Here is a 27979-nt window from a genome sequence, read left to right on the forward strand (position 1 = left end):
GACCCATCAAAGGTATTATATTGGCTGTCAGGCAGAGAGGGGTTCCCCAAGCCTCTTTAAAGGGTCATTTCACACCAGATTTTTGTACTGGAACAACTGTTTTATTAGCATAATTTCTCATTATTAACCAAACTAGCAAACATCCTATTAACACAAGCTCCAAGAAAGGTGCACCTCTGTTAATATGTGGTACCAGCACCCATCTGAGTAGCGCCATTAACCTCAATAACAGCACACATTTTTGTAAAGTCAAATCAGATTTTATTGCTCCCTACTATCACATCCTGGCAAGCCCATAAAATCAGTGCATGTCAAGATTATATATTAAAAGTAAATGTAGAGAAAATGTATACTGATATATACACCAAGAAATCATACACTGTACCTCTACGACTAAATAAATTTTCCAAATTTAAAAATCAGTATTTCATACCATCACAAGACAATTCAGGTGAGAAGGGACCTCAGCAAATCTCTAGTCAACCTCCTGCTCAAATCAGGGCCAGCTATGGGATCAGACTAGGGTCTTTAGGGCTTTGTCCTATAAGATCTTGGAAACCTCCAAGGAGACAGTCTACACAGCCTCTGTGAGCAGCATCTTCAGCTGCTTGATTGTCCTTATTGGGAACAAGCCAGTCCACACCACTCTTGTTTGAACTTGTTACTATTGCCTTTCATCCTCTCAACATGCTCCACTACGAAGAATATGACTCCATCTTCATGACAACCCTCTCCAAAACCACCTCTTCTCAATCCTGAATGAGCCCTGGTCCCTCAGCTTCTCCTCAGAGGACAAGTGTTCCAGGCCCTGAATGGTTGCGGTCCCTCAACACTAAACTCACTCCAGGTTTCTGATGTTCAGCCTGCACTGGGAGGGGGGGCAAAACTGGAGTATCTAAAGGTGGTCTAAGGTTGATGAGCAGGGGAAGATAATTCCTTCCCTTGATCTTCTGGTTATGCTTTCATTCACACAGCTCACGATGCTGTGGCCTCCCCTGCTGCCACGCATGCTGCTGGCTGATGTCCAGCTTGCTGCCCACCACACTCCCTGGGGCCCTTCCATGAAGCTGCTTCCTGGACTGCCAGTCCCCAGCCTGGGGCTCCTCCTGCCTGGGTGCAGGGCTTTGCATTTGTACCTGTTGAACTCCTACCCTGGTTGTCCACCTATCCAGACCTTACCACCTTAATCTGGATACAATAATATTGTGGGAGACAGTGTCAGAAACATCCTAAAGTCAAGGTAAAAAATGACATCCAGTGTCCCCTTGTCTCCAAAATTTGTTACTTTATCATAGCAGTCTATTGACTATTTTATGATAATCATCACAGCTTTCATTGATTTCTATTGTTATGAGACTGGAATATATAAAGCCGAATGTCTAAAAGTACTTTTGCTCGTGTTTATACCCAATACACTGCTGGCATGCTTCCATAGGTCTTCATCTTATTAAGTCATCAGGATCAGAATACACACACATTCTCTGGCTGCACCAGGAACAGCATCCTCAGGAATCCTGCTTTTCTATTTTTCTTGTTGCTTAATTCCTTTTCCCATTTGCAACTTCCACCAAACAAATCACATCACTAAATTGTGCTCACATTTCATCTCAGTAATGGCAAAAGTAACAGGCACCTCAACAAAACCAATGTAAAGTAAAAACATTCTGTTCATATGTAATTTTTGGGTTTTCAACTAAACACGTTGCAAGAAAAACTCATATTGCTGGCTAACAAAAAGTTAGCAATAGTTAAGAACTGGCAAATATGTAACAATGTTTAGTACAAATGGTAAAGTTTAAACTATACAATCTATTGTTTCCACTAATTCTATATTAAGAGAAGTGAACTGACACTTTGAAGGTAACATTGAGAAAAGGAAGAAATACTTCTTGCTTTAGAGTAATGTTTTCTTGAAATAATAGGCCTGCCTGTATTTCAAACCAGTGTGAGGGAGACAGGAGTTGGTGGCAGAATGAGCAAGGGGTTCCTCAGTCCCCAGGTCTCAGCATCTCTCCCACCAGTGTTTGAATTGCAAAGTTACAATACAGTTGAAAAGGGAGGATAATGTTCTGGACTGACTGAAGGTAGGGTGAAGAGATACAGATATGATTCACTCATTAATTCAAAACATAAAAGGTTTGTCCCCAAGAAACAAGAACACATATAACCTTGTAAGCGCAGCCACAAAGGCATCCTCTGGGCTAATCCTCACACACTAGGTGAAATACTGTGGCACCATAGCGAGGGCAGGGCAGATTAGTTTTATAAATTGCACAATAACATTTTAGCATACAGAAAGGGAGACACCTTTGCCCAGAGGCACACAGCTTCAATTTATCAGGAAGCTGCCGGTGATACAATTTCATCCCAGGTGTGAGAGCCTGCCAACTCCTGTTTGGCCTTGGGACAGGTAAAGAGTAAATGATAAGCTGCAGACTGGGGTTGTCTTCCTGGCAGCATCTTTTCAAGTCATGGACACTCACATCAAGACAACATTGACTTCTGATGGGGTGTAAGGACATAATTGCCCTATGCTAAGAAGACCAAGAAATATCTTCTTTAGAAGAGTTTGATCTCATTTTGTACATTTAGCATTTTGACTTGAGTGAAGAAAGAAACAATCAGCAGATTTTTACCCATAAAATCAGCATGCTTGATGAGGAAGACCATGAAGATCAAACAGCAATAAACATCTGACAAGTGAGGTTAGCATGAGAGCCTCAGCTGAAAAATGCCAACATCCATATGTGAACAGGAATCAAATGCAACATTTCAGCACATTTGAAAATCTCTGACCAAAGTGAAACAGGATTATTTTTTTCCCCCAAAAGAATTAATTTCCTGCCCAGCATGAAACACATTAAATGAAACATGACATTTGATACTGATCAAGATTTCCCACCATCATGTGTGTAAAGAAACCAGCAGAGGCTGAACCACTGTAAAGTTTCACAGGACTTGACATTGAAAGACAGAGGAAAGGCAATGCAAGAACAGCAGACACTGACCACACAGCCTATGGTTAATGCCTAACTATGCACACAAAATGGCAATATATGAACATTCAGCAAGGGCGTATACTACAGTATTTTAAACATGCTGAAAAAATTAAAAATATTTACTATATTAAGTAGCCCTATGGCATTTACAGAATAACTGTGCATTACAGCCCTTTAACATCTCCATATTCCTAATCTATACAGAACCCTTCTTACTAATCTAAGAAAAGTAATCACATCTTAAATGCTGTTAAGATAAAGGACATTGGCTAGGAGCAGGTGGAGAAATGACATTATGATAGCTAACATCGGCAGCAATCCCAGTCTGAGAAGTTCTTCCTTGCTGGGCACTCCAAAGACAAGCAAAAAGACAGGATGTCTCCCTAAAGGCAAATTAATGAGCTCCCAGTCAAAGCCTAAGCAGAAACCAGTTCCACCTAGTTATCCATGTAAGAATAAAGCTGTTTAATTTCATTAAAATGCCTCAGGGACATCTGGAAATTTTCTCTGAATGTCAGGGAATGTTGTCAACAGTTTCATGACTAAAATACCTATTTGTAATTTAAGGATGTCCCATTGTTACCGGAAAGTTAGGATTTGGCTAACAAATCATTAGAACAACTTCTACCTCTAACACACTGAAGAAGAAAGGCCATGAAAACAGAATGACAGACAGGCTCATGAAACAGCAGCCAGTTTAAGAGTTATCAGCACAGAGCAACTGCTACATGGTCAGATGAGATACTGAATATAAAATACCCAAACAGGAGTCTGAGGGGAAAAAACAGAAATGAAAGGAACAAGATGTTAACTAAATCACCCTTGCACATAATGATGTTCAAACAGAACAAGGTCCTTAGTCACATTCTCTGCATTTCTTTAACATAATCTTCCATTTGAAAAGTAAGGATCAAATGGAGCAATTTCCATACTGCCTGTTGCAACTGAGGAGGAAAGAAAAGGAGGAAAGAGATCACACCTAACAACCATACTATTTAAAAATAGAGAAAGGAACAGGAGGTTTGGCAAAGACAGTAGGAAAACTCTTACACTGCAGGTCTTTCTTTTGGGACTAAATGGTGCTGTGAACATGACAAAAGCAGGAGAAGTTGATTTGATGGAAATCTAGACACAAAGAATATCCTAACCATGGAAGTTGGGTCTGGCATTCTAGAGGTGGGAAGGATGATCTTCCCCAGGGTAGGACACATTAACACAAGCACCGTTTTAGGAGATTCCTAAGAAAGACTCCATCCAGGTCAACTTATAAGCTACCAGAGGGCTGTACACAATATCCAACTCACCATCCATTTATATATTATATTTTCCCTTCAGAAGGAGACCAAAGACCAGCAACTCCCTGAGCTAAAGGAGTATCAGGAAAGTATGAAAAAAACATTCATTACTCATATGCAAGGCAGACTACAAGGAAGCTAACAAGTAAAAAATCTTGCATTTCCACAACTGGCTTGCTCCCAGCTCGCATCAGCTAAAATTAGCACCCTATTGCATTTACTACACATGCGTAGGTACGTCTCTCTAATTAGCGAGTTTGTTAGCTCAGCATCCTCCCACCACAAAAATGAGCTTGTTCTGGCCTCAGATTCTATAAAGTTGCAAGAAAGCCTTCTATTCATTAAAGTAGGACCAGGTTCAAAATGTTACTGCGTCTGAAAACATAGCCACTGATTTAACAACATACTGTACCGCGGATTTGGAATTGACACTTTCCATTTACTATCAAGAAAATGCTTTTTCAACAATTGTTTTATAATGTTAATTTGCAAAATGTCCCTTAGAAAATTATACTTGCAGGTTGGAATCTCTTTTCCTGAACTGTCACTCAGGAAATTTGCTATACTTGTCAGGAAAAGTCAAAATACTATTACTTTAACATCCCATTAATGTTTTAACCAAGTTCTCATAATAGCTGCAAAGAATGAAATGTTCAATTTAAAACTGTAAATCTGTTTGTCTGCCTGTCAAAACACCACCAGCTCTTGCTACGTCTAGCACCAGCAGTGGATTTACCGAGCAGATTTCAGCTGCTAGTAGTCTAAACTAAATGTACTAACTAAAAAAATTAAAATAGAAATAACAGATACAGACATTGACTCACAACCCAGGAGGTTTACAGGAGCTAGAAAGCTTTCCCGGGTTAAGCCCTTATTCTAACGTTGTCTCTCAAAGCAAAGAACATGTAAACATCCCCATTTTTATCAGTTTGCCCTCACCGGTAAAGTGAAGACATCAAAGTGTACCTAACTATTGAAGACAGGTGCAATAAAAATATAAGATTAAATGATATCAGAGACTATTTCTGCATCTAGGGAAGTTGGGAGAGTTTTCTCACTGTCCATCATGGGCACAAAACCCTGCACTGAATGTGCCTGAAGACAGAAATGACCTTTCAAGTCGTCACTGTTGTTATTAGCAGCATGCAATGTTCCTTCAGTGAGAAAACACCAGAGATTTTAAGAATAGATGTGACTTTATGAAAATGTGAGATCTTGTACAATACATAGTTCCTGCATTAAGCCAATCATGGCTGTCTGAGCTGATGTAAATATTTTAGGAAGATAGTTCAGTCTTGAATTAAAGCCTTATAGTTTCACACACACAGAACAATTTTAATAAACTCCCTTTCAGACAGATATATTGACATATTTAAATGCAGATACAAACACTTGTTTTCAATACTCAGGGATGCAAGGAGGGCCATCAATAAAACATATATGCTGGACTTCTAGAGGGCAGATTTTGGCCTATTCAGAAGACTAGTTCAGAGTGTACCCTCGGAAACAACCCAGGAGGGTTGGACATGCTTCCAGAAGGAAGTCTTGAAAGCACAGGAGCAGACTGTCCCAGTCTGCCGAAAGGTAAGCTGGCAGGGAAGATGACCGCTCTGGCTGAACAGGGAGATTTTGAAGGAAATAAGGGTAATGAAGAGAGCCTACTGACTATGGAAAAAAGGGCTGCCTACTCAGGAAGAGTTTAGGAATATAGTTAGGTCATGTAGAAAGAAAATTAGAGAGATGAAGGCACAGCTTGAACCTAATCTTGCCACTTCTGTGAAGGATAACAAAAAGTCCTTCTACAGATCCATCAATAGCAAAAGGAGGGGCAAGGAAAACTCCATTGGAGTTTATTGGACATGGGCAGGAACATAGTTATCAAAGATAAGGAAAAGGCTGAGGTACTTAACACCTTCTTTACCTCAGTTTTCAACAGGAAGACAGGTTGTCCTGAGGACAGCTGGCTTCTGGAGCTGTAGAAAGAGATAAGAATCTGAATAGGCTCCCTGTAATCCAGGAGGAAACAGTTGGCAACCTGCTGAGCCATTTGGATCCCCACAAGTCTATGGGACCAGATGGGATCCACCCAAGGGTGATGAGGAAGCTGGCGGAAGAGCTCACCAAGCCACTCTCCATCACCTACCAACAGCCCTGGCTCACTGGGGAGGTCCCAGAAGATTGGAAGTTGGCAAATGTCACGCCCATCCACAAAAAGGGTCGGAAGGAGGACCCGGGAAACTACAGGCCTGTCAGCCTGACCTCAGTGCCTGGCAAGGTTATGGAGCAGATCATCCTAAGTGCAATCACACAGCACATACAGGATGGAATAGGGATTAGACCCAGCCAGCATGGGTTTAGGAAGGGCAGGTCCTGTCTGACCAACCTGATCTCCTTTTATGATCAGGTGACCCACCCAGTGGATGAGGGGAAGGCTGTGGATGTGGTCTGTCTGGACTTCAGCAAAGCCTTTGGCACCATCTCCCATAGCATTCTCCTGAAAACGCTGGCAGCCCATGGCTTGGACAGGGACACTCTCTGCTGGGTTAAGAACTGGCTGGAGGGTCGGGCCCAGAGAGTGGTGGTGAATGGGGCTGCATCCAGTTGGCGGCCGGTCACTAGTGGTATCCCCTAGGGATCAGTGTTGGGCCCAGTTCTGGTTAATATCTTTATTGATGATTTAGATGAGGGGATTGAGTCCACCATCAGCAAATTTGCAGATGACACTAAGTTGGGGGGGAGGGTCGATCAGCTGGAAGACACAAGGGCTCTGCAGAGGGACCTGGACAGGCTGGAGAGTTGGGCTAATTCCAACGGGATGAGGTTCATCAAGGCTAAGTGCCGAGTCCTGCACTTTGGCCACAACAACCCCCTGCAAAGCTACAGGCTGGGCACAGAGTGGTTGGAGAGCAGCCAGGCAGAAAAGGGACCTGGGAGTTTGGATTGACAGGAAGCTGAATGTGAGCCAGCAGTGTGCCCAGGTGGCCAAGAAGGCCAATGGCATCCTGGCCTGGATCAGGAACAGTGTGGCCAGAAGGACCAGGGAAGTGATTCTTCCCCTATACTCAGCACTGGTGAGGTCACACCTCGAGTGTTGTGTCCAGTTCTGGGCCCCTCAGTTCAGGAAGGACATTGAGGTGCTGGAGCAGGTCCAGAGAAGAGCAACAAGACTGGTGAAGGGACTCGAGCATAAGTCCTATGAGAAGAGGCTGAGGGAGCTGGGGTTGTTCAGCCTGGAGAAGAGGAGGCTCAGGGGAGACCTCATCACTCTCTACAACTCCCTGAAAGGAGGTTGTAGCCAGGTGGGGTTTGGTCTCTTCTCCCAGGCAACTATCAGTAAGAGAAGAGGGCCTGGTCTTAAGCTCTGCCAGGGGAGGTTTAGGTTGGATATTAGGAAGAAATTCTTTACAGAGAGGGTAATGAGGCATTGGAATGGGCTGCCCAGGGAAGTGGTGGATTCTCAGTCCCTGGAGGTTTTTAAGATGAGACTGGATGCGGCACTTAGTGCCATGTCTAGTAACCACAGCGGTAGTGGATTAAGAGTTGGACTTGATGATCTCAGAAGTCCCTTCCAACACAGTTGATTCTATGATTCTATGAAATCAGATATCAGGAAAATGCACAACTAAATTGCATGAAATATCATTGCTAAGTGGCAGTTTTGAACGTTTGGAAAGTAAAAGCTCTGATGTATGTCAACAAAAAAATAAAACGGCAAGCTAATCCTCTTGCCAGTGTTAAGTAACGTACAGGACACCACTGTAACTTGCAATTTCTGACGATGATATATTTCCATTTACAAGACTGTATTTCTAGCCCATATAGTTGCTGAAGATAAGGATGGAAAGATGAAAAGAATCAAATGAAAGATCTTGGTTATGTATCTTGCCCAGAAACTAAGGCAGTTTCCTACAAATACAAAATGGAAAGAAAATGTTTTGGACTAATGATAGTACACGGGTACCACAGCAGCAAAAAATCCAGAGAGCTCACGTGCAAACCTACCAAAACAATCTGTGGAGGATGAGGTCACACTAAGCTGGTTAATCAAAATTCATAAATTGTTTGGCATCATATTTCCATATTTTTGTTTGATCTCTCCCCTTCTCATTCAATTTCCCTCAAATGATAGAATATGGTATTGACTGCAGATGACTGATAGTGTTCAAGGACAGGTTGGATGGGGCTCTGAGCAACCTGGTCTAGTGGAAGGTGTCACTGACCATGGTAGGAGGGTTGGAAGGGCTTGGATGATCTTTAAGATCCCTCCCAGCCCAAGCCATTCTATGATTCTATGATGATCTAGGGAGCAGGGCATGTCACCAGCATGGAGTGCTCCCACCTGCTTTTTGGCAGGGAGAGGTGCAGTAGCAGGAAGCAGGACTGGGAGTGCCTGTGGGGAGCAGAGACAAAGGAAGCGACCTGGCTGCTCCTTTGGGGCCAAATGGTGGGCCAGTGAGAGTCATCTGTAAGATGGGACATGACAACATGAAAACAGCATCAATCTTTAAGGTAACACATATGCAACACTTTGTTTATCCAACCAGAATGCTGGTATATTTATAATAATTTATTTCAAACTCCCTCTATAATTTTGTCAACAATATGCATCCATTTAACAAGATGGATGACAAAGCAGGGAGGGTTTGGAAGGACTCTGAAAACACAAAATATGTCTACCATGAATCTGCAGCAGAACCTACATTTCTGAACTAAAGTCTCATGCTTTCATTTATAGAGACAAGCTTCCTCACTCAAATCTCATTGTTGTTCAATTTACTAAAAAAATAATATTCCAGTTAAAAAAACAGCAGATGGGCAAACAAGGTAAAGAGCATTTAATTTCGGTTGCCTCTCCTCCATGCCAACACACTGCTTTGAAGGGACTGCGAGTGTGGGAGGGGAACATATGTGCATGTGGATTGTGCATCTCAAAGAATATTTGCTGCTGGAACGCAATCTCTCCCTTCTTTTCTCTTTCTATGCACAATAGCTCAAATATCTGTTCACTCTATGCATGGTTCCACACACCTATATGGGGACCTAAGAAAGCAAATGGAGAGTCTTACCATTCTGTGTGCAAACTATGACTATAGAGCCACTCCACCAAATACTTTGTCAACCTTTAGGCTTCAGAGACAGATCAGCACTCACTGAGAGCGCTGATGGAGGCTTTAGGGAGCTCCATAACAGAGGCTGGAAATTGAGGTATATTTCAACAGCACTCCAGAAGTTGTTTCGACCTTGCTGGAGTCCAAACCAGGGCTTTGAATGGTTCTGTCTAGGTGGTTTTTCAGTAAACACTGACAGAACCTGCTGCCATTTGAACAATCACTGATCAAGTCAGGCAAAACACTTGGACCTGCCAGAAATGTTTCTGTATGTCTGGATGAAAGTGAAAAGGCAGTACTAATATCAAAGCATGAGACTCTAAAAAGAGAATTGATCTATGTGAAATTCTGATACTGTCTTAGGGACATATCCATGGTACCTGTGGAAGGGAACTCAATAATCAAGACAGATCTGTCACAACCGCTTGGACTTCTGGAATAAGTGAGAGCTACTTAGAAATCCATCCTCACACACTAAGAAGTGAACAGCTATACTGAGGATCTGAAAGTGATGACACAGGAGAATAAACAGCTTCATCCTCAAATTCCACGTGCTGCATCTCCAGCTGCAGGCAAGAAACTGGAAAACCTCTTTAAGGAATGTGAAAGTGATGGAGTGAGAAAGTATAGTAACTTGGCAAATGACAGACTCAACTAGGCGCTAAATAGATTTTAATACAGACCCTTCAACTCAAGTGGCTACTCCAAATAGAGGACTCACTATCAGAATGGTAAACTGCAAGTGACTAACACAGTGCACTGATCTGAAGCTTAACTAACTTAATATTCCTTTCTGCTATTTACATCACCTTTTCTGCAGGTGAGACCAGGAGTGCTGCAACAAAAAGAGCCACCAGAACACGGATCCTCCTGGTCTATGCTATGGAGCACAGACCTTGAAGGAAAGGTGGTGTTCAAGACATAAATCTTCTCACGGTTTTTCTGAGTAAAGTCAGCTGCAATTATTGAGGTAGTAGGTACAAAGCCTCAAATCCCTAATAAGAGAGGTTGAAAACAGGCTTCTCCTTGAAGTTGAAATAGAGAGAGAGATGATGCCATGTCTGGGAAGAGATCAGGAGAAGAGACTGGCAGATGCCTGCATGCCCTTAGAGGGACTGGAAGTCCAACTTCAGAATGTATTTGTTACACTGTATATGGCTCACAGAGACAATCAGTAAGTAACCTGTTTAAAATTTTACCTATTGAAAAAATAGATCCAATCAGTCTACCCACCTCCCCATCTCCTGCATGTGCTCCTGTATTTTGGCTGGGATAGTTTATTTTCTTCACAGGGGCTAGTATGGGGCTGTGCTCTGTATTTGTGCTGAAAACAGGGTTGATAACACAGGGATGTTTTCATTACTGTTGAGCAGGGCTTACACAGCATCAAGGCCTTTTCTGCTCCTCACATCACCCCAGCAGCAAGAGGGTTGGGGATTCACAAGGAGTTGGGAGGTGATACAGCCAGGATAGCTGACCCCAGTTGACTCAAGGGATATTCCAGATGATATGATATCATGCTCAGCAATAAAACTGGGAGAAGAAGAAAGAAAGAGGGGGACATTTGGAGTGATGGCATTTGTCACTGTTACACATGATGGACTCCTGCTTTCCTGGAGATGGACAAACACCCGCCTGCTGATAGGAAGTGGTCAATGAATTCCTTGTTTGTTTTGCTTGTGTGCGTGGCTTTTGCTTTACCTATTAAGCAGTCTTTATCTCAATCCATGAGTTTTCTCACTTTTATAGTCTTCCGATTCCCTTCCTTACCCCACAAGAGGGGAGTAAGCGAGCAGTTGCATGGTGCTTAGTTGCTGGTTGGGGTTACACCATGATGTGGCAGAAAGTCAAAAACTTGATCAAGCAAGTGCAGCAGCTTATTCAGGGGGATGAATTCACACCTGACAAACAAAACAAAACAAAAAAACCAGGACAGCCTGCAAGTCTAAACTCCAACAATGGTGAGAAAGACATGCATGCCTCCAGTTCATCCCAGACCACCATATACTCTGTGGACACAGCAATAGCCATGAATGAGAAGGAGAAGGAGGAAATCCATCTTCCATGTGATCTAGAAACTTATCACTGACCCTTTTGGCAAGAAGCAAGGCAAGAAGCAGTTAACTGAAATGATGTAGTTGAGTCCTACCAGCCTGAAAGACCCCAGGATTGGTGGGCAATACGGAGTATACATCAGGGCATGTGGCAGTCCTTTTGGGGTTCTGTCACACATTTTCTAGCAAATCTTGGTGCTGTTAGAGTTTGTCACCAATTTTAGTTCCCTGAACAGCTCCAGAAGCAGAGAGAGAGATTTAGGTGACAGTTTTAGCATTGCTGACACCAGGTATGGGGATAACCAAGTTAGTTCTACTAGTCCTAGAGAATGCAATGACAGGAGTGGTGGAGTTGATGTACCCAGGACCCACACTGCTGTGACAGGCAGAGAACTGCTGCAGTGGATAAAGAAGGAAACAAATGCTTACAGCACTTCAGTGGCTGGACTGTTTCTGGGGATGACCAATCAGAAGCCTCTGTGGCAATTAATCACAAGGATCTGAGAGTACTCAACTTTACCATTCTGGAAGGGAGAGACACAGAGACTTCCTTGGGATGGCTTTCTTAGGAGGATGGCCAGTGGAAGATCAAAGATAAAGCAGGTGGAGTCATCTGACTGCTTTCCACCTCACAATACCCACTGGGTCCCACACCAGTGAAAACTTTCATTGCCTTCTCAAGCAGAAATTTTCTGTAGTTCAAGCTCACCATCCCTTCCAAGTTTTAAAGGACACCATGTGGAGCAAGACCTTCTCTATCACACTAATGAAACCCTGTGCATGTGTCATAAGACGAAATTCAGCCTCAAAGTAGGGTATTTACACCCAGGGTGTAAAATAGTCTTAGGAGATAGCCCAAAGATAAAGCAAAGCACAGTTTCTACTGAAAACTCAGAATAGCAATTGGGCAGCAGAGAGAAAATGAAATGAATGACCTGAGAATTAACCACCTTGCACACACTGAGCAAGAAGCTGACACAGTCCCTAAAGTAATATGTTTCTGGTTTCAAGTGGCCATTTGAATCAAGGCCATTAGAATATCCATAATCTGAATGTAGTTGCAGACTATCACTCAAAAAAAAATAAAAAAACCAGGACTTTCAGTTGCAGCTTCATAATAAATAACAAAAATCTGCAAACTTAAAAACTACGCCTGCTCATTTACTGTGTCCTCTGCAATTGAGTCCTATTCCAATTTGCACTTAATTTGATTACTATAGCTAACAGCAAAATATCTTTTTGTAGTCTATTAAATTTAACTTAAAACTCACACATGTATAAAGTTATGACTGATCAGTGCACAATGCTACTCAGCAGAAACTCAGCATGATTAAACATGTGAAAAATTTCTCCCTGCAAATATGTTGTGCCACTGACAACTCTGAGAGAGCAGTAGTTAACTTATGATAAAGTCCAAAAAATTACATTTCTTAGTCATTTCATATAGGGAATAAATAAATCCAAAGTGATCTAGATGAACTGAAAACCACAATAAATGAACAAAAAGGAAAAATATACAATCATACTTCACATGAATCTGTATACACTGGACTGTGATTTAAAATAATTTATGCGGATAAGTGCACATTTTTATTTACTTGTTTAGCTTAAAACATAGATTTTCTTTTTTCAGTGGCCTTCAGACTCTAAAGCTTCAAGTAAAAAAATTTGTTTACTTCATGTTACTAAGAAATTGATCTGTAACGACAATTAAGAAACCAAAAAAACCCCAAAAATAGCAGAGGACATTTTTAATTTGAAAAGAGTAACCTTATTATCTCAGTTATTTCTATATCGGTTTTCACCGTAAACATTTATTTTTCTATTGCCAGCCATAAGAACTTAGGTTAGAAGTCAAAAATTAGGCCAAATCTCTGATTCTGAGATGCTGAGTACTACCACCACATAAATCTTTGTAACCTCATCCCTTTCAGAGTATATTGTTAAATTTACACTAGAGAACTTATCTTCCTTTATGCAAAGATGGTACTGGGCCACACATCAGAGCAAATGCCTGAAAGCAGAGGTTAGCTCATCTTTAGCTTGAACATGTCCATCAAAAAAATTATCCAGAGCAATATTACTTTTGCAAGGCCAACAGCAACAACAACAGACAGCTATAATTTACGTGTCAAGTTTTTTACATTTGGATGACAATACCACTTATCCATGATCCACTAAACAGAAATATGTAAGAACTATTTAGCAGAACGTCTAGTTTGTAAAAAGTCTCCGTAAACATTTGAAGAACTGCTACTACTACCTAGCCACTCATGTTTTTTCTCTTCCACCTTTTACAAATACACAGAGTAACATCACAGTCCCGGTGCCCAGACGAGACAGTTTGTATTAAACCTTCCCTTGAAAAATGAAACCAGTTATGAGCTTGGTGAAAAGAAAGCTGAGCTAGGTATGTACAAGATTTATAAAATCATGAAGGCAGTAGATAAGGTGAGTGTAGAACTGCTACTTAACAAATTGCACAGCGCTTGAACCGGGGGACATCTGTTGAAAACCAAAGAAAAATCTGAAATTGAGGAGAAAAGATAAAATCGTGCACTTTTATGTGATTGTTAATGAACTACTGCAGTTTGCTGCCAGAAAATGCTGGATGCAAACAGCATTTAATCAAATGAACTCTGGGATAACAGCTCCATAAATGTCTATATACTAAAGGGATGAGGCAGATAACCCTAAATCCTGCATCTCTGGACATCATAAGGGGAACAGACTAAAGAAGTGGCCAGGCTTATGCGCTGTCCTTAAACAGTATGTCCCATTGCCATTTGGAGGCCAAATGCTGGGTTGGAGAGACCCTGCTGAGACCCTTTTGGGTATTTCTTCTACTCTCCAATCTTCAAAAAGTTTTGAAGTTCATTGTTGCAAAAGATAATAAACCTTCAAGGATAAAGCACCAACAATTTACAACACTGTTCACAGATGTGCCACAGGTCAGAAGGGCAGCTCGCTACCAGGAAAGGTGACTACCTACCCAGAACAAGCCAAAGCACTGACACAAGGTACTGCTAGAGGAAAACATCTCATGCCAAATCTGGCAGCCCAAGAGAAGTGGGGCTGCTGCTGCTCTATGCCCCCAGGTCCAATCAGTAGCAAGGCTGAAAATGTCTTTCCAACAGGGACACATACACAGAGTAAACATATACATATGGCTATATACATATGTACACTATGTACATATATATGGCTGGACATACAGATCACAGACAGACGCTCTGAGCACTCCTACCTCATGCTGCTCCCTGATCTGGCTAAGCAGGACTAAGGTCCATTAATTGGAATATATCTTTGTGTCCAAGGTGGATCTCACCAGCAGCTGGGCTCAGAAACTCATTCTGCCCAGTAGCCAGCCCTGGATCCCAGTCTCCCCAGTTGCTGTATCTGGACATATCAGCCCTCAAGGATGCAGCCCCATTTGCTTGTACAGACCACTGCAGACACAGCCAAACCTGTTCAGGACTCCCTGATCCCTACAGACCCTCTCCTGTGCTCTTGTCCCTATAGGCCAGCATCCACTCTCAACCCAGAGATGGCCCTCAGAGACCTCCAAACCCACTCCGGCCCCCAGCCCACTTTACCTACTCACCGACTCACTCTCATTATCTTTGCCAGCAATCACACCCATACTCACCCCAGTTGCTGCACCACAGACAACCCCCTCTACACCCATACACCCAGGGAGTAAAAGAGCCCCTTACTGGAGAACAGTTGAAGGTGGAGTTATTGAGGAGACAGGACAGATTGTGCAGGTCAGGAGCAGATTGTGGCCAGACAAGTGTCCTGGCCAGCCCCTGCTGGCATGCACACCAACCTTTTATTCAGTTATCTATTCCCCACATTTGTTCCTTCCCATATCACTCAAATCCCTCACTCTCTCCACCTTTGGTTCATCCCCTAGACATTCCATAGTATGTTCCGTGCAATCCCTAAAGCTTTTCCCCTGCATTCCCCAGTGTGTCCCACACCCCCAGCTAGTAACACTCTTAGCCCAAAAACTAAACTGGGGTGCTGCTCCCTTATTGCACATGGTGATAGGTTTCACTCCTGGATGCTGGGCTGAGGCTCTGCAGGGACAGGCCTGGGAGGAGACTAACAAGATGTCCCTTTCTCTGAGTCCTTAATCTGGGTTTCTGCCTGCCCCTGTGCTCCTCTGGGTTGTGGAGATGGACCTCTCTCGGCTTGTCTGTGATGGGCCCGGTACTAGCTTGGCAAAGTTCTGTTTGGGCTCCCCACTCTGTGTCTGGGCATCTCTGTGGGTGTGCAGATGAGCTTTATCACACAACCAAACAGGTACCACTGCAGTCAGCCAGCCTTGAAATGCAACGACTTTCCACCAGCTTTCAGTGTTCTAACACACAGATTAAATCTTCCACAGGTCATCTGTTTTTTAAAATGAGCTGTGATGATCAGTTCCCTTTCAGCATCTCTTAAAAATCATCACATATTGCTCGCCATGAACCAAATATGGTTATTAATGATCAGGTAAATCATAAAATGAAGCAGGAGTTAGCACAGGCTGTAGTCAGTAAGTGCACGTCCCTAATGCTACAGCTTCAGCAATCTCATCAACGTCAAGGCAGCTATGTGAGTGGTTAAAACAAAGCCTTTGTGTCTCAGCAGAATTGGGGCCTTACACATAGAGCTCCTGATCTGCAGACAGATATGCCTTGGGCCTCATCCAGTACCCAGCCCAGTGCAATCTTTTCACTGACACAGGCATGCTTTGGATCAGCTTCTAGGATCACAATACATTCATTTTTTTCAATTTCATTTTTTTGGGTTTGTTTATTACCTCTCTGTTGCTCTTCTGTTCCATTAAGTTGCTTTTGTGCTTCTTCAATTTTATCTGCAAGAAAGAGAAGTCATCATTAAAATACATATATAAAACGCGCAAGATTTTAGTAAGTCATTTACTGCTATCCATCTTGAAATATCTGCTTATATTTAGGAGTGATACCATTCATGTGTAAATATGTGGTACATTATGAGTAATACAGCCATATAAAATTTTATCATGTTTTACCAGGAAGGCTATTGACATGTTAAATTACACGGAACTGCCAAAAGAGAAGCACTGGCATCGGATCTGCAGTCAACAGCTAATCCCACCGTGGCTTTGTACCATCTATAATAATGTATGCAGTCAGGGGACTCTCTGGAATAGGTATTATGGTGCATTACAGAGTATTTTAATACATTTCTGAAAAATGCTGTTAGAACAAGACAATGCGGCATTAAACACACTGACAGAAACAGCAAACAGGATTTGCTAAGTGAAGCAATGGAGCCAATACTGTCACACAGGGGTAGGAGGGGGTGAGCAGCAGCCCCAATCTTACTCCTCTGAAATTACAGGAAATTTCCACATACACAGTGGGAGCAACAAGAGGCCTCGAGTCTTTACTCTCTCCCTGTCTTCGCAGTTCACTTGCTGCCCCCCAGACACATTGGTGCTGGAATGAGAATTGTGCTTCTCCCGCTGTTGCACAGAAGGCGTAGAAGGTTCTGCGGGAAGGGGAGACCTCGTTCTGCACGTGCATGTGCTTCCACGTGCAGAACAAGAAACAAGGGGCAACTGGAATAAATAAAAATTTGACACCCTTTTTTTTTTGGTAGCAAACAGTCCCCTGAGTGGCTTCAGGATTAGAAGTTGTGTTGATAAGAAGCAGCAGCGCTGGGAGAGGCTGAGCTCTACATCAAACTATGGCCTGACCAGTCTAGATCTGAGCTTGAAAGATGGCTTTCAGATATAACCAATCATTTTCCAAAATACTGGGAAAACCTTTTTTTCTTCAATTATCTTTATTCTTTTCCCTTGGTGGGGGCAGTTTTTATTAACAGAATGTATCTGGATTCATCCTAAACTTCTCAAACTCTACTGGTACAACTCAAGAAACACCAGACTTTATGGCTGCCATGCACAGAAGGAGGACGATAGCTCTGCAAAGTCCTCAACCTCTTTCTTCACGAACATTGAGGCTTTACTCAGTCTGACTTTTACTCACCCTTCCTATACAACACAAGGTTTCTAGAAAATGGTCCTTTCTTCAACACACTGCTAAATCAGTGGGTTTAAATGACTTCTCTATTATTTATTAGCTAAACTACTCAAGCATGTTGGAACCATTTGTTCACAGCTGAAGTCTGAATTTGTTTCCTAATTATTTTCTCAGTAGAACCAAATAATTATAACTGAATCAAACTCTTCTTGCAGGTGTTAAGACTGAGTTTTGTTGAGCAGTTCTGCATTTCTGTTTTTCAGAACAAGTACCAGGTTTCCTTCCTCACTAAAGCTCAGTAATTTCTCTGCTGTACATTGTCCCAGAGAATGAACCAAAACATCTCACAAGGAGGTTAACACGGCAGACTCCCAGAGGTTCTAATGAGAAAGACTACCACTGCAATTTTAAAAGCCAAACTTCTTCCTGCTTCCTCTAAGGCTAGTGAGACATACATACATATTTAAAGGGAAGTTTTATCACAGTTTCTTTTGTACTGACTTACTGGCTGCTGAAGACAAAAACAAACAACTCCAAAAGAGAACAACCCTTCACCAGCTCTTTCCCAAGCCAGTTATGCAGGCTTACTTTAAACACTGAAGACATGATATTTAACACCTTCCTGTGTTTTAGTTACTGCTGAAATATTAGATGCATCAATACATTTTTGTATAGAAAGGGCCAAATAAGTCATAAATAACCATTTCTAACAAAATAAGAGGAAAAGTAAACAATGCATCTTTTATACACATGTGCCACTAAAGCCATCAGAGAAAAATGTATCTAACAATGCTATCCTGTTTTCCCACAGATTATTCCTTTACAGAAGGGTGATGGAAGAAGCAACTCACAAAGTCGCACAACAGTTGATGAAATACATGAATACACAGAAGAAAATAAACATCAACAAACTAACCTGTAAATGAAGCACTAATATTTACCAAAAAGCAACAAGAAATCAAAACCATAGTTTGGCTGTCATACTCACTTCCCCTCTGTTTAGAGATACATCTAACATGCAATATATAGTGTTTCTGCCTTCAGAGGACGTAAAAGATTAGTCATCAAAACTTAAGTACACAGGCAACTGGAGTTTCATTATTAAAATAATTATCTGCATATTTCACATAAATGCTACAAGAAATATATGCATTTAAATTCACAGTCATCCTATTTTATAGACAAAAAATTTTGGAACCATGCTACATCAGACTGCCAGAAAGATTAAACGCTTTGATCTCCTTAGCTGAATTCTCTTTCTCTCAGTGGAAAAAAATCAGTTCCTATCAGTAATTCCCAGCCACTTCTTTGTCAGACTGTAATCCCAAACAAAGAACCACAGATAGCAGAAATAATAGCTAGGTAAACATGTGCTTGGTACACAGCCAGAAAGTCTCCTACACTTCCTGCATCTCCTGATACATTTTCACCAATGAATTATATTTGTTGCATTTATGTCTCCATACCTATGGAGATATCCCTGTGCAGAACAGTTTTGAGCACTGTGAACACTGAAAAAACTCAAATAATGCTGGAAGCCGAGAGCAATGACTTGGACTGTAAATGAGGCATGGGTATTAACATCACTCTAAGGCTAAATGTTTTACTGAAGGCCTACATCCTCATAATGGCCGATATCACACAGATACCTCCTCTGGTTATTACACCAAGGCATGTTTAAACGATTGTACAAAATCCACAGCAGCTGCTTCCCAGCCTGCTGCATTTCACAACTATGAATCCTATATAGGCAACTGCCTTACAAACACCACTGTGTTTCAGCCTGGAGGGAAGAACTGGGTTATCCCTAGGGGCCATGGAGCAGGTGGTGAGAGCAGGCTTGGAGCCAAGTACCCCACCAACACCAAAAGGCAGCCTCCCCAGGTCTTCTGCCAGCTTGCAGGTATGCCAGCAATAACTTGGTAACTACATCAAATTTATATTATCCAGTCATCTCCTTCTCTTGTGTCTCATTAAATCAGCTGTATGTCAAACATCTTAACAAAGATTATTTCAGACAACATACCATATTCTTTCATAATTACATTATAGGTGCTCTAATGGTATATACCTTTGAAAACTCTTTATAAGCAAAAAATACATCACACAAAGATCATCTGCAAAGCCCCAGAGGAACTGAAAACTGACAAGTCCTCTATTATTTGGAACTAACATTATCCAATCCAATACTTGCTTGGTTTTGTATTATTTCAGAATTAAACCTGTGATACCGTCTAACCTGAAAATTTTACAAAAGTAGCATTTCTTTATCAACGGAAGATTATTTACTTCTATTAGGATAAGAGAAAGCAATTTAACTAATGGAAATTTCTAATAGGTAGGTATGGCGCCCTCTTTATTTACTATAAATGCCAGAATAGTACATATCTTGACCACTTTACTGTAAGAGCTGTCCTAACGTCCCCCACCTTCAGCAGACAGCCTTCTGGAGTAGCACACATCTAGAAGAAAATGACAGTGACAGACACACTCTTATTTAAGATGGGACACTTCTCATCAAGTACTTAGTAGAGGGGAAAAGTGAAGCCACAATGAAAGAGAAAATCATCATATGCATCACTGTATAGAAAGGAGATTCCACATGACAGCAGTGTAACAAGCCAGCTCTTGTGGTTATCCCAGGCAGGTGCATGCCACAAAAATGCAATGTAACATCATGTTTTATTTATATCTATGTAATATATACACACACATACCTGCATGCATATAAAAGAAAATGAACAACACGTATGCAACGGTTTTTCTTACTCCAGCATTAAACCTTTCCATGTTGTTCTCCAACACAGCTCTCCCAGCAGGTATCTGCTGTGTGGAAACATCATCAAATTCCTTGAGGTTTTAAATATATAATGCAACTGTGCTCTTTAGGAATGCAAGGAAAGAGACTGGCACACAATAAAATATGCGTCTTGTTTTACACACCTCCCACTGTGATAGATCGTTAAATGGATACCAACAGTCTGAGTTAGATATGATGGTGCTGTGGTGGGTTTTTAAATGAAAAAATAAACCAGACTTTTCAACAGCTTTACATTCTCTGTTTTTGATCTTCACTGAAAGATATAACTTCACAGATTTTAATTAATTCACAAATCAAATACAGTTTATAGAGGTTTTTTTTAAATATACCAATGTATACCAACTTGAACATGTCTACATGTATTAGAAATGCATAAGATTTTTTGGAAAGATTTTAAAGGCCTTATTTTTTTGGTGAGGTCAGGAAGGAAAAGAAAGGTTAGGAATTTCAGCAAGGAAAGCAGAAATACTGAAAAGTGTGAGGTTTGCAAAATATGAAACCAGTAACTTCTGATAGCAATTTAAGCTGGAGCAAAATAAATTGTCCAGTTGTGGGTTTGTTTGTGGGTTTTTCATCTCTTTTTTTTTTTTCTCACAAGAGTCCCCATGTCAGCATAATGAGATGACTTGGTCCTGTTGAACAAGTTGCCCCATACAATGACAACACACAGAGGAATGAAGAAGCGGTCACTGAGGAAGACCTACTTATAAGCCACCAGGAAAGCTTACATGGGAGTGGTGGGTGAGAAAAGTTCATTAAGCTTTTGCAAACTGCCCAAACATGAGTATTTTTCATTTCACATATTTGCATGTGCCTGTATCACTGTAAAAAGGGATTTTTTTTGACTTCTTGTTGAAGACGTACAACTACTGCCTTAAAACAATAAAGAGGGCTCTGGTTTTGGTTTTTTTGTTTGTATTTTTTTTTATCAATCACACATACTCAGTTTATGTATAAGTGGAAAATTAGCACATTTAAGCCATATTAGATACTGAGAACAGGCTACTTCATCAAAACTTAAAAAAATACAAGCTTATATCTTGCCTGAAAGGCTAGGGTTATATGTTCAAATACGTAATCAAAACAGGTGGAAGGAAAATGTCAGCATATTTTTTACCTTCAGTTAGAGACAAGAACAACTCTCAAGCCTTAGGCCTGAGTCATCGTAAAAATACCTCCTTTGCAAACAGCTTCAGATATCAACAGTTTTTCTTCGTGCAAGAAGAGAGCAAGTGATAAGAGGCCAAGACCTTGTGTGGAAATCTCCACCTTCAGACTATTGAAATCTGCCAGGCTAAAGTGTCAGTAAAGTGCTTCACTTTTCATTGGATGAGAAGCGTGCCTGAAAGCACTTAATACTAAATAAATTAAACAAACAAATAATAAAAAAAAACAAACCTGAGCATCAGACAGATGGTGCAGAGTGGCCCAGCTTATAAAACATAAAATCATAGAATGGCTTGGGTTGGAAGGGACCCTAGAGACTATATCGTTCTATTCACCCCAGCCATGGTCAGGGACACCTTCCACTAGACCAGGTTGCTCAAAGCCCCATCCAACCTGGCCTAGAACACCTCCAGGACTCAGATTTGACATGGAGGGACCTGAGCCCACTGCCACTTCCCATCTGAGCCATTACACACCTCCCACAGAGGTAAGACCCGTGCTCCGAGCACCAGTGCCCATGCAGTGCAGGCAGAGGCAGGGCAGGAAGGAAGGGCAGCCCTGTGAAGCTGATGAATGACGTAGGAAGCTGATGCCAGCTTGGAGCATTTCCCAGATGGCAGGTTTCCGTGGCAGTGTTTAATCCCAAAGCACCCTGCCTGCAGCTGGGGGGTACCCACCTGGGACTAGAGGTGATGCAGAAGTACCCACGCCCCACAGCAAGGGGGCTGTGATGCTTGTCTTCTCCCTTTTGCTAGGAGGAGGAAAGGCTCTTTGCAAACTGCTAAAAGAACACTGTAGTCCCAGTGTATTTTGGTTAACTGAGATGAATCCCAAAACTTCCTTTAACCAGCTAATTAAGAAAAACAATAAAGGAAAAAAAACCCAAACCAAAACCCAAGAGTCTTGTCTGTACAAGGCGCCCATTAGGTTAATAGAGGGGAGGTGCAGCCGGTGGGGCAGTAGGTGGGATGCTGCCTCTTGCCTGTTTCTCGGTAGGAGCAGAGGCTCGGCAGGTCCCTGCATGCAGGCGGCCCCGCACAGCGGGACAGCCTCCAAATTTGAAACCCAGGCAGCACAGCCGGGGTCCCAACTGCACTCTGGGGACGGCAGCACTGTCCCTCGCTGCTGAAGGCGAGGACCCTGCAGCCAGGAGGTGCAAGGGGAGGCAGATCCGAGCATCTGAGGATGCCTTTGATGGCCCCAAGTTCCCACTGCTGTCTATGAACACCTACAAAGCTGGCACACAGCAGGAAGAAGGCATTTTACAAAATGCATTGGATGAGGCACTCTTCTCACTCAGATTTAAATCTACTTTTAATTAGAAACCACTTTTCTGTCCCCATACATTTCCCTTTTCCAATTTAATGAGGAACTCTCAAGATTAAAAGAGATCAGATGAGGAAACACAGTCCCTTCATCTTCTCTGTAATTTTATAGTGCAGAAATTTGACATTTTTTGGCATATGGTTTATTTTGTAGTTTCTCCTTTCCTGTTTGGGGCTTAGAGAATCACAGCACCACAGCTTAATGGGTTGCCAAATGCTGAGTCTGATCACTGGCAGCATGGATGTCTGCAGCCTACCAAAAATGAAGGTGAAACAGATTAAATCTTACGTTTCCTAGAAGCTACTGGGTTTGAAGACTGTTTGTACAGCTGAAAGAGAGAGGGGGAAAAAACACCTCTAAAAAATTATATAAATTCTAAACTCTTAGCAACTAGTAGGGTGATGCAGGAGCAGTTGTCATATTAAAAATTATCAACTACCTTTTTAAACATCTAAAATGAGATTTTAAACATCTTAAAATGTTCAGCTAGTCATTATAACTTTGCCTAATGACCTGTTTGATGAGTTTTTCAGAAAAAAATGATGCATTTTCATTTTAATGTCAACTTTGAATGCTCATCATACTCCCTGCCATATATAATTATTTGCATTTAAAAATGAAGAACCCATGACAGATACTTTACATAACCCCGTTAAAAACAGAAGATAAAATTCCTCCTCTTATTACTATCCACTTTAAGAAAAAAAAGAGGGTTGCAAAAATACAATCTAAAATCTCCAGTTTAAATTTGTTTCAGCAATGATCTGCTATACAGTATATACAATGAAAACAGTCAATGGAGAGGCTGTATATAAATTAAATATATAATGGCTCTCTCCTTGCCATCACATATACCATTTAAGCATCATAAGGGCTCCTAATGAGGTTGACAAGGTGTAAGTCCATAAGTTACATAAGCACCTTACATCTGAACCCAAACTCTATCCCTGTGTCATTAATTTATGGCTGGGGAGCTTTCAAGCTTTTTCTTGTTTGTTTGTTTACATGATTTGAATTTTTACTATGAGGCTTTTAAACTCATTAAACACAGAGCACAGGAGAGGGTGGGGGGGAAGAAGTTTTCTGGATGGCTGTTGCCTTACAGAAGGATATAACAAACAAGCAAGGCACCTGTGGGGACAGGCATAGTAGCTGCCAAGCATAAAATTTCAGAAGTGTAGGTGAAGTATCTTCAGAATACCTCCTGCCTGGCACCTTCTCACGCTGCATAGTGCAAGGGTAGCATTTTGCACAGCTAGCTCCTTTTTCACCTGCCCCACAAAACCAGGTGATCAGGCATCCTGCGTGTGCTTCTGAGAGGACCAGCTGAGTCGCCAGAGATAATTCATTTACACATTGTCTCCCTCCGGTACCAAATTACAAACACAGGTACTGATTGCATTCCATTTGCATGCAATTATCCAACTAGCCAGTCGCACAATAATTACCCCATCGCTATGCTGATCCTGAAGCATTGTTTTGCCCCACTGACAGATTCCAGCTGCCTACTTAGGACAGGGTGATGATTATTATCACTAAAATCTGTGTAATAATTATTTAACAGCCTCTAGGGTATTCTCTGTTCGAGGCTTAATTTTGTCTTTCTGTTTTGATTTTTTTTTCCCTATACCTAACCCTAGAAGTTAAAATATTAAAGCTCTAGTTCACCACCTTCTCCAAGCTGCTACTATGAGCACCTTCATACCTTCTGCACTGAGACAGGTTCCCTCCTCCAGTAGGTTTACTGGCCTATGATCTGTTGTCCCCAAATGGGAAAAAGGTGTGGTTTTCATTGATTTTTTTTTTTTTTTACTCTGACACAGAGATTAAATAAATGCCAGTGAAATACTTGCAACCATTAAAAAAAACCAAACCAAACAACCAACAAACCAATAACGTTTCCACTCACTGGAAACATATGTCAAAATAGTACGTGGAGCCCAAAAGATTTCTTTTAATTCTCTGTTTTCTCAAATACAGAACCTAAACCAAACAGTGGAGCCAGCCACTTCCCAGTCAAACTGGGAAAAATGTTTCCATCCATCTTTCTGGTACTCTAAAAGCATTCATTCTCAATTGCAAGGCTGCTGAGGGGAGGGTTTTCCCAAGATAAAAAGGCACAAAACTCGTTCAACTGGTAGAACAACACTGAGAGTTGGTGTTTCATCACCTGAGACAACAGCATAAAGGGTTTCTGCAAGTTCTTTGAGGGGTCCAACTTCTATGTAATTTCTTCTTCTATTTATGGATTTCCTCAAACAGTACCAAGTTTACAAGGCAGACATAAGGTAAGTAGATACATTCAGCACTAGGAACCTACAGCATCAACAACCCTGTTTAAGCACAGATTAATTTTCTTAAGCTTAGCATATACCTCAAAAATGCTCTCTTTGCTGAGATCCCAAAATCTTGATAGAAATGGTTTAAATTATTAGATCTTTAATAGGACTTTGAATACTGAAGTTCTTATAATTACCTGGTATTAAGACGGACAATAAATAGAACTGCTGGCTAAGGAAAAAGAAAATTATTGATGACTAACAAAAAATGAAACAAATCAAAAGCCTACAAGTCAAGCCAAAAGTCCAGCCCAACATCTTGGCTCCAGCAGCAGTCAACAGCAGAAGTCAAGGGAAAAGCAAGTCCTGGATTCTGAAGCCATGCCACTCTGAAGTGAGCCCCAGGAGCTGTACTTAAACCTCATGAGTCCCATAGATTATTCCCACATTAGTTTCTCCAAGTGTGTTTTGAATTCATGGCAGCTTTTCACATCTCTCTTCTTCAAACTGCAGGGCCTCATCTACTTAAATCATTCTTTACACAAAAGCTGTTCAATAGACTTATAACCTCTGTGGCTTTTGCAGTGCCATTTTATCCTCTTTGGAGATGGAAGTGAAGAAGGGAAAGGCAATTAAAAGGAAGACATCAGAATCGATCCCACTGTTTGTGATGAAGGCACACCACAGATGCTACTGTAACAGATATGTTTTTCTGTACTACTGCCATCAACATTCCTAATGTTTAATTTGTTTTTTGACAGCTAGCGAGTACACAGTTGACTTCTCCCCACAAATATATGACCCCCAGATCTCATGCCTGAGTGTTAACAACTCAAGTTAAATGAAAAATCTGAATATTTTTCCTGTGGACATCACTTTGCATTTATCTGTACTGAATTTCACTTGTCATTTTGCAGTACGGTTGCACAGCAACCTAATATAATTTTGAAATCCTTTGCATTTTCATTTGCATCTTCATCTTCACCTCCCTGGATAACTCCATCAAGTCGGCAACACTGCCATTCACTACGCCTGCTCTTTTCCCAGATCACTCAAGCAAACGGGAATCGACAGAGGCACATTTCTATTAACTGTAAAACAGCAGGCAGTGTTTGTCTGCTAAGGAACAGATATCGACTGCAAAATGTGTAAATATCAGCTTCTCAATAAATTTACACACAAGAGATTTTTCTCCTGGGGTATGTTGGGAGAGTTGACTTGATACTCTGTCTTTCTTCTTTTAAACCTTGTCCTTACTTCCAACCTGTCTTTAAAATCCAGCCTGTCCAAACAACATCATCCCTACAGCACGCAGATCAAAGTACAAAGTGCCTCTGGGTCATCACCTCCAGCCACCCTGCCCACTCCGTCCTCACCAGCTCCTGCCAGCGCTGGAGCATCTTCATGTAGCATCCTTATAATTGGACTGACTCTAACACACAGCTTAGGGCTTCTTCCAGCCTGAAGGGCAGCTGCCAATTCACGCTACTCGGTAAATCCCCTTTGAACAGGGCTGCAAAATCACACCTTTAAATTCAAAATTCCTCTTTACTATAACCAAACATTAAATGCAAAGTCAAAAATTTTCATCAATTTAACTAAGGTATCTCATTTTTTGCTCACTTGTTTTTCCAAGAACTTAATAGGTTTTAAGTGTTACATGCTGTGTGAATGAAGTCCAACTGTCATAATGGCATCAGTGGGTCTTAGCGCTAAAGAAACAAAAACCTAAAAGTCCACCACTAACTTGTTATGCTAAACCTTGCTCTATGGACTTTGCAAGCTTACTTTTCCATAGCAATTTTCTATTTTTGCCCTGACTTTTTTCAATGCTGAATGAAATGTTACTAGCTGCAGCTTTAAAGTGAGAAATATCAACAGAAACTGGATTAACAAAATGAAAAATGCCTTTGAAAAACTAGTCAATACAAGCTGATGTAGAACTAGGTATACCTGAAACACAAAACTTAAGCAAGTCACAAAGATATGATATTTTTCTTGTTAATGGCATGCTGCAGCCATGAACAGGGGCTTAACCACTCTAAGAGGCTTACAAACAAAACAGCCCTAGGCAGTTCATGTTCCTTTCTCAGGGCAAACACAAACTGCGGATGGAAAATCTACGTATTAAGTGAATACCTCGCTTCAGTGACTTATTTTACTGTTTTCCTTTACCTGCTCCCATTCTCCTTCAAGACCTGAGTCAAAAACTAGGTCTAGAGTTTTTGCACCACTGGCACTTGGGTGTTCTGCAGCCCATGTGCCATTCCTGTCAAAGACAGTGGAAGCGGGAATAAACCATCTCTCCAGAAACTGATAATGCCCTAGTTATAGGCAGACCCTAAGCAGAGCAAGGAAGTTGTGGGACAATTAGCCTACATCATCCAAATTTTCCCAGACGTTCCAGAAGGTATGACTTCAGGAAGGAGGGGGCCAATCAGCAGGCATGCTGGAAGGAAATCAGGCGCGTCAGGGAGATGTTTGGTACCAAAAGGATTTAGTTCACATTATTATGAAGGGATAATTTCTGGTCACAACCACACACCAGCCTGCTAAGGCTGTGCTTGGCTTTAAGCACCCACCTAGCTACCCTGCAAACTGCATGAGCCATTTTCAAGCTCCCTTCTGCTTCTCTTCTCCAAGAAGATTTCTGCTTGGAGCAGGATTGTGCTGGTCCCAAGACACTTGTTAAAACCTGTCTCCACCACTGTCGGCTCTTGTCTCTCTCCTCCTCCATGCCTGCTCCAGCTGGTCCTGGAAGCCAAGAAGGGAGGCTGGCCCTAGGACCACTGCTGCTGCAGGCTCCCTGCTCCTGGTCCCACCTGAAGGCATGCTGCTCACCCTTGCTCACCTGTAAGGACAGCAATGTCCTCATTCCTGACCACTGCAAAAAGTCAAAATTGCTCAGATCAT

General features: G+C 41.7%; 1 protein-coding gene across 12 annotated transcripts in view; it reads right to left on the reverse strand.

The window, feature by feature from the left end:
* The window catches only part of HIVEP1 (human immunodeficiency virus type I enhancer binding protein 1), a 131181-nt gene that overhangs the window by 46023 nt on the left and 57179 nt on the right, over positions 1 to 27979 (reverse strand). For all 12 annotated transcript variants that reach the window (XM_027676189.1, XM_027676188.1, XM_027676192.1 and 9 more), the window contains one exon: positions 16267 to 16320. In XM_027676189.1, the coding sequence (XP_027531990.1) occupies positions 16267 to 16320 (54 nt within the window). The remainder of the gene's footprint in view (positions 1 to 16266; positions 16321 to 27979) is intronic.

Source organism: Neopelma chrysocephalum, unplaced genomic scaffold (genome assembly GCF_003984885.1).
Source record: "Neopelma chrysocephalum unplaced genomic scaffold, ASM398488v2 Primary Assembly neopelma1_26b, whole genome shotgun sequence".
Lineage (NCBI taxonomy): Eukaryota > Metazoa > Chordata > Aves > Passeriformes > Pipridae > Neopelma > Neopelma chrysocephalum.